The sequence below is a fragment of the Gekko japonicus genome, unplaced genomic scaffold (genome assembly GCF_001447785.1).
Source record: "Gekko japonicus isolate JY-2015 unplaced genomic scaffold, Gekko_japonicus_V1.1 scaffold3068, whole genome shotgun sequence".
Taxonomy (NCBI): domain Eukaryota; kingdom Metazoa; phylum Chordata; class Lepidosauria; order Squamata; family Gekkonidae; genus Gekko; species Gekko japonicus.
In genome coordinates this window covers 173575-181323 of record NW_015163180.1, presented here as the reverse complement: position 1 = coordinate 181323, position 7749 = coordinate 173575, and the positions used below count along the sequence as shown (strand labels likewise).

The window sequence follows — 7749 nt, the reverse complement described above, 5'->3', positions numbered from 1 at the left end:
AGATGCCTGGGAGGGCCACAGAGAGGGAAGCAGATGACAAGTGAGGAGCAGGGTTTGCAAAAAGGGTTTGCAGAAAAAAAGAGGAACTGGAAGGCAGTTCTCCTTTTGTTCTAAAGAAAACGACAAGGAACAGGAAGATCTGGTGCAGTCGCTGAACCTGGTGAAGGAAGTCATCGTTGCCGTGAACAGCAAAGTTTGCAAGTATGAGAAGAAGATGCGCCTGGATGAAATCTACACCCGGACGGACAGCAAGTCCATCATGAGGATGAAGAGCGGGCAGATGTTCGCCCGGGAGGATTTGAGGCGGAGGAAATTCGTCCGGGATGGGCCGGTCTCCCTGAAGAATGCAGCTGGGAGACTGAAAGGTGAGAGAGCCTTGCTGGCAGAATTCCGTCCTCTTCCTGTTACGTACCGTATTACAAACCAGCCATTAACGTTTTCCGTGCGGGTGCAGACATGTGGGTATCTCTAAACCAGTCACAGTAAGGCGTTATTTTGGAAACATTCCTTAGAGTTGACTTATCTGTCCTCCTTGCCATGAACGCTCAAGAGTCTCCTGTTTCTGTAGCCAGCTGTCAAAATGGAGCGATGGTGGAGAGGGCGGAGGGAAGGAGCGCTGGAACTGCCCAAGAGTTGCAGATTGTAGTCCCGAGAGCAGCCGTGTTGCTGAACAGGTTTTTAGCTCGAGGACAAAAATATTGATTATGAATGAGTAACATTTATGCTGTTAGAATGGCCACTTTGGCTGCCTTTTCTCTCTATTTCTCTGGCATGCAACGAGCTTGCAATTTAACAATGAGCGCCAACCAGAGCAGAACATTCAAAAGCCCCACTGGACCATTTTGGACTCATCCAGAGAAGATGATGAGAATTCCGGGTTGCTCCGATTCCTGGAGCGGGCCCTCCTCTCATGAGTGGCACTTGAACCTGACAAGCAAAGGCATGCCCTAACAGCCTTGCCGGACCAGCCGAAAGGGTCCAGCTTATCAAGCATCCTGTTGAGTGCCTAGTCGAGTATGCAGTTGACCGACTGCCAGATGCCTTTAGGAAATCCACAGGCAGGTCACAAACCTTGCATCTTTCCCCACTGTCTGTTCCCTGAACCTGTAGCTTACATGTATATTGAGTTTCTTCACATGAGCTCTCTGCTGCAGTTTGTGTTCCCAACTGCAGTGGATTATTTCCACACATTTGCACAGCATCATTACACGTCCCTTGTCTTTCCATGGCTCTCTGCAGCTTCCTGGTATTTTCTCAAACCACCTGTGAACTGATGTTTCCCGCAGGTATGCATCTGAAGTATGCCTTCTTCTTGTGAAAGGCTTGCTGGGCTTCAAAAGGTGTCTCTCCTCATGCAGGTGCTATGTCACTCCCACCTGCGGACACCACTGGGGGGAGGACCACCATTCTTGACCACCCTCAGCAATCTTGGCTAACAGCCATTGATGCATCAGTCCTCCTCCATAAAACATCCGTCTTCCAGTACTGTTACTCTCAGTCTAACATACCTCACAGGGTTGTTGTGAGGATAAAATGGAGGAGAGAGATTAGAAGGGTAGATGAATGGCAGATGATGAAAGGAAGGAAGCAAAACAAAGGCAGAGACAAGTGTGGATAAGAGTCAGAGAAATGTAGGAAAAGACAACGAAAGGGTTTTAATTTTGCTACCACAGTAACAGGGCTGCCCCTTTGCAAGATGCGGCTGTGCCGGAGCTGGGTGGAACGAAAGGAAAAAGGACTGTAGCTTGTCCCGGCTGGTCTTGCCTTGCTCCAGGGCTGGCTTGGCTGCTGGGCTTAGCAGGATCTGATCGGCCTCCTGGTAAAAACTTCTGAAAGACCCAGGAAGCAACAGCGAGTGCTTTTTATTGTGCTCTGCCTTCCCTGCACCCTGAGTGGCTGCACTGGAATTTGTTTTAAAAATGCATACCATGAGTGCAGCAGGAAATTTAGGGGCCCTCCAGCTGACTTGACCCCCCCGAATTCCCCCCCCCTTCATCAGTGGCCCTGGTCTTGTTACCAGACAATCGCTCACCCAAGCCTGGGCAGAAATCACTTCCCTCCCTCCCTCCAGAGGGCAGCGTTCTTAGGCCCGGGGGAGACAGGTCCAGGGTTGCCAACCCCCAAGCGGGAGTGGGGGATCCCCCAATTTTGCGGCTTCCTGCCCACCCCAACAGCCACGACCCAGCGTGATGTCCCCCACATGATGACATCACACGGAAGTGACATCCTCATGCCGGGGATGTTGCACAGCAACGCTCTGGTATTTCAGGCCAAACTCTATGGTAACCATAGAGTTTTGCCCCAAATACCAGAGCGTTGCCGTGCAACTTCCATGTGATGTCATCACTTCGGGGACATCGCCCCGCCCCACCCCCACTCCCAGAGCGCTCCCACCCATTCCCCCGCCAGCGAGGAGGTAAGAGCTGGCAGCCCTAAACAGGCCACAGACATTTCGACAATAAACTGAAAATATGTTCTCTCGCTCTGTCTGCCAGCAGACCTTCAACACAAGCGTTCTTTCTGTTGCCTTAAAGACACCGGGCTTGCCGTGAATTGAGCAGATTGGCTTTAGAAATGCGTTCGGGTGGCCAGCCCTCGGAGCAGTGGGGGGCCGATTCCCACCCGCCCCCATTTTGCTTCTGCTGCCCCACTGAGTGGTGGCAGCAGCCCAGAGGCTCGCAGCGGCGAAAGGGGGTCCCTTAGCAGGCAGCCTGGCAACCATAAAGGAAGTCTGTGGATTTTAAACGTGGGAGTGATTTTGTCAGGGAAGTGATGCCTGTTGACTTAAAAAAGGAAACCACTGAGAGATGCTGCGGGGTGTATTCAGATGTGAAGAAGAAGAAGAAGAGATTGGATTTATACCCCGCCCTTCACTACCCAAAGGAGTCTCAGAGCGGCTTACAAACTCCTTTCCCTCCCCCTCCCCACAACAGACACCCTGTGATCAATGTTCCCTCTAAATTCTGGAGTCTTGTGAGCAAAAATTCTACATTGTGACTGGCATTAAAGTTGTGAGTGAGCAATTTGGCTACTGCATAACTTAGGTTGCTCTGGAGCCATCCTTCCTGAGCTCAGACAAAAATCTGTGAGCTGGAGGCTAAAAACTGAGCTAGCTCACACTAACTCAGCTTAGAGGGAACACTGCCTGTGATGTGGGTGGGGCTGATGACATCACACGGAACTCTGAGAGAACTCTGACAGAAACTGCTCTTTTTCAAGAACAGCTCTTGTCAGAACTACGGCTTGCCCAAGGTCACCCAGCCAGGTGCAAGTGGAGGAGTGGGGAATCAAACCCGGTTCTCCCAGATTAGAGTCCGCGCACTTAACCACGACACCAATCTGGCTGTGCATTACAACTCGGTGTTTTCTTCTGTTGCCAGAGGTCCAGGCTGTTCTCCTCTCGGACGTTCTGATATTCCTTCAGGAGAAAGACCAGAAATACGTATTTGCATCTCTGGTAAGGCCTTTGTTGCATTTCCCTCCATCCTTTAGATAATGCGTATTACATTTGCTGTGGTGAGGATGAGGGAGAGCCGTGTGTGCTACTCTTCTTGGGGGCGCTGCTTGGGGAAAGGGTGGGAAGGAAATCGCTATGTAGATCAACTCTTTTACTGCTTTTCTCTTGAGGCCTCGGGGTACTCAGTCAAGAAGGCATTTAGGCTGGATCAGCAGAGAAAAAACCTGAACATGTTTGCTTTCGTCTCCCTCAAGGACCAGAAGTCCACGGTGGTCTCTCTGAAGAAGCTGATTGTCCGAGAAGTGGCCCATGAGGAGAAGGGTTTGTTCCTCATCAGCATGGGAGGGAAAGACCCAGAGATGGTGGAAGTTCACGCCAGCTCCAAGGAGGAACGCAACAGCTGGATCCAGACCATCCAGGACACTGTCAACACGATGTAAGGAGTTCAAAGGAACGCATGTGTGGGCCACTTGTGTTTTGCTTATCGCAAGCCACTGTGTATAAGCTAGGCTGTATCAGGTTCCACTGGAATTGACGTGTGTCCGGACGCTATTCATTTAAGGAATTTCTAGGCTGCCTCTCCAGAGAGAATGCTTGAGGGGCCTCACGTGTTAAAAGCAGTACCGTAAAAACAAAAAACGTAAATGATCAATGTTAAAAACAAGCCCGGGGCATAAAAAGTACAGCATAAACAGTCCTCAGGCTAGAAGCAGAACATAGAAACAGCTAAAACCCCAAAACAAAGATGGAAACTCCCAGTTGAAAACCTGGGTCTAAAAAAAAGTTTTGGCCTGACACTTATAAAAGAGTAAGGTAAGTGCTGGATGAGCCCCAAGGGGGGAGGCACTTCCAAAGGTGACCTGCCTCTGGTCACCAGCCAGCTCATGGGGGGGGGGGCATAGAGAGCAGGAGGAGCTTAACGGGAGGGCCGGACAGTACAGTAAAGGTAAAGGTTTCCCTTCCTCGAAAGCCAGTTGAATCTGAATCTAGGGGGCGGTGCTCATCTCTGTTTCCAAGCCGAAGAGCCAGCGCTTTCTGAAGACCTTTCCGTGGTCACGTGGCTGGCATGACTAAACGCCGAGGTGCACGGAACACTGTCACCTTCCCACCGAAGGTACTTATCTACTTGCAGTTTCTTGCTTTTGAACTACTAGGTTGGCAGGAGCTGGGGCCAGAGACAGGAGCTCACTCCGTCACGTGGCACTCGGGTCTCGAACTGCCGAACTACAGACCTTCCGGTCTGCAGCTCAGCATCTTAACCTCTGAGTCACTGCAGCCCCTCTGGACAGTACAGTAGGAGGGGTTTAATACAGCTGTGTATCTTACGTGTGTGCATTTAAATAAAACAAAATATGCACACTGTGTTTACATTGGAAACACATTGCCAATGCAGGGAGTTATGTATCTACGCAAGGGTCCGTGTCTGTTTACAAATGGGAGAAAACTCTTTCAAAATGATAATGTAAGGGTGCCTGACTGCATGGAGAATTTGTACAGTATACTGTAAGCAGCAGGTAATTGCTGGTACTGATCTAAAGAAATAGATTCATTGCCGCATGTGGTGGCTATGCAGCAGGGGTCAGGTTTTGTGGAGGCTGGTGAAGGAGGATTGATTTTCTTTTTAAGGCCGTTTTCTTAAATTATGTCAACATGGTCAACCTTTCTCATCAAGATGTAACACCACACTTGCTAACTCTGGCAAGGATAATGTTTGCACATTACTGGAAGTCTCGGTCTTGTACCAAATAAAAGCGTGTAGCCAAGGGGAAAAAATCTAGGATGCAGTAAAAATAATAAAATTGAGGTCAAATGTTGTGAATCTTGCTGGCTCCTGATGCTTTTGCTGTCTTGATAATGCGTTCATTAGGCGGATTAATTTATGGATATATATGTTGCATATGTAATTATATTTAAGGATTTATGACATCGTTTAACTTTGCAATTTTGATTTTTTTCTTTAAAAGAAGAAATAACAAACCGACCGAGAAACGCCCCTTTCAGGCTTCTCTCTGTGATGCCCGTTTCTCAGCCTGTCCCGCTGAAATGTTTCCTTCTCTCCCGACAGGGACAAGGATGAGGACGAAGGCATCCCCAGTGAGTCAGAAGAGGAAAAGCGAGTGCAGGATATCAAAGCCAGGGAACTGAGAGGTAAGACGAAAGGATGCTGCAACCTTAGCCTGGAGTCATCCGTACGTGCCCAGGCTATGCCGCAAACTTTGCAGCTGAGCAAGGTTTTGAATCCGGGTCCCTGCTGTCCAGCCCCCCAACTCTGGCCCAGGTGACACCCCCCCATGTGACTGAAGTTGGCAACACAAGCCCCGTTGCACCAGCTGGTCCTTCCCGCACTCCTTGGAGTGAGACTGCAGCACGACTGCAGCAACTCCGGAAGTAACGGCTGCCTCATAGCCGGTGTAACAGGACCAGGGTCTTTGGAGTTGTAGCCCAGGCCTTGTAAGGAGACTTTGCTTTTGCATTATGTTGTTGCATACTGGATTTCTGGCCTTGCTATCCGAGGTGAGCGTGGAGCCCCCCGGTGAGCAAACTGCAGTTACGGCATCTCTTCTCTATGCCTTGCACCTGCTTGCTTGACTCACCTTGTCCCCTAAAATGGGAGAGTTCGGCTTCTCCAGAACAACTTGTGAGCAGAAGCGTCTGCTGGTCCTTGCAGTTCTTGGACTCCCCAGAAGGTGGGGCCAGAGTCACTGGGATGGCCTGAGCTCCTCTGGGCGAGCTACCCGTGGGTGTACCGCAATAGTTCTTACTCCAACCTCCCCACCCCAACAGAACAACTCGTGCAGAAAGATCAGCAGATCATAACACTGCTGGAGGAGAAAGAAAAGATCTTCCGCTGTATGACCGACTGCAGCGGGCAGGAGGAGGCCTCCGGGGCCAGAACGTTGTTCCGGGCCAGCACGGAAGAGGCACCCAAGGGGGAGAGCCTCATGAAGAACGTCATCAACGAAGGTAAGCGGGTCCCCGGGGACTGCTTTGGTCAGCATCCCTGCCAAGAAGGGCCACCCGTACTGTGGGCAGCCTGAGATTGCGTGGCACTCAGAATAAAGCGTGTGCCGTTCCGCAGAAGTGCAAAGGTTCCCTGGCAGCAGGGGTGGGAAGGACCTTTCTCTGCTTCTGCCCAAGGCTGTGGTCAATACCGAACTGGATGGTCTCACTTGTTAGCTCATTTGTTCAGTACACTTCTGCCCCCTGCCTTCCTCTCAGGAGTTGCAGGTAGTACAAGTAAATGTATTGTATTGAGCCATTGGCCATTACAAAATACAAAAGGCACCATAGCAATAATAAAAATTACTGTTACCACCATTGGAATCAGATTAAAATGGACTACAAGAGGAGCTGCAGGTGGTGTACCTTATTCTCCCCATTTTCCATGGCCTCTGTAATCTTCCCCCTTAGTTGAAATCGAGAGGGTAAGCACCTTAGGGCAGTGGCCAGTCTTCCTATTTTACTGTCTCTGTGAAGCTCCAGAGGCCCTATTCATAAATCAAAACGTGGCATCCCTAAAGTGCAGATCCCTCTTCAAGCTCTTTTCTTACTGGACGGGGAGCCCTAAGCAGCTAAAACCCCACCATAGAGCTGCACTTGCAACTGGGATTCCTGCTAGTGTCCGCATAAACCGAAGTAGCTTAGTCGGGATGGAAGCTGGCCTGACAATGAACGTCTTTCCATGTTGCCCTTGATCCTTTCAGTGGAGTTATTGCAAAGGCTGGTGAGCAGGAGTTTGGGGAATGCCCTCGGGCAGCAGATGTGCCACCTCACCTCGGAAGAAGAGGGCGTTGGGCCTGTCTCTCTCCCCAGGAGGGCAGAGACGTTTGGAGGATTTGACAGCCACCAAATGAATGTGTGCAAAGGTGAGTGTTCTTTCGGTCTCTTTCCTAGGGTCCAGCACGATTCCCAAACATGACGCTGTCTTTAGTCTGGCGTTTGCTCATCCTTGGTGTAGAGGAGTTGTAAAGAGGGATTGAGTTAAAGGAGGAAGAGGCGTACTTGGCAGTGCTCCTGCTGTACCACAGGTGTGAACGACTGTGCTTTCCCAGGCTACAAAGAGCAAAGCCCATCCATGTCAGCTTCTGAGTTCTCTTTTTCAGGTGGGGACAGGGAGGAAGGAGATGATGCCCAAGATCTTCGGAGGACGGAGTCAGACAGTGTTTTGAAGAAGGTACGGTTTTGGGGGAGGGCTCACATGAGTTTGGTGGGGCTGTGTCTTCTTTGCATGCGGATGGTCCCAGGTTCAGTCGGTGGAATCTCCAGCCACCCAAAGGATCTCCGAAAGACCT

At 50.4% G+C, this 7749-nt stretch overlaps 1 protein-coding gene across 1 annotated transcript in view; it reads left to right on the top strand.

Moving 5' to 3' along the window:
- The window catches only part of AKAP13 (A-kinase anchoring protein 13), a 20860-nt gene that overhangs the window by 5668 nt on the left and 7443 nt on the right, over window positions 1-7749 (top strand). Inside the window, exons 6-11 of the mRNA XM_015407107.1 lie at window positions 3381-3457; window positions 3712-3893; window positions 5523-5605; window positions 6242-6421; window positions 7162-7323; window positions 7561-7631. Of these exons, the coding sequence (XP_015262593.1) occupies window positions 3381-3457; window positions 3712-3893; window positions 5523-5605; window positions 6242-6421; window positions 7162-7323; window positions 7561-7631 (755 nt within the window). The remainder of the gene's footprint in view (window positions 1-3380; window positions 3458-3711; window positions 3894-5522; window positions 5606-6241; window positions 6422-7161; window positions 7324-7560; window positions 7632-7749) is intronic.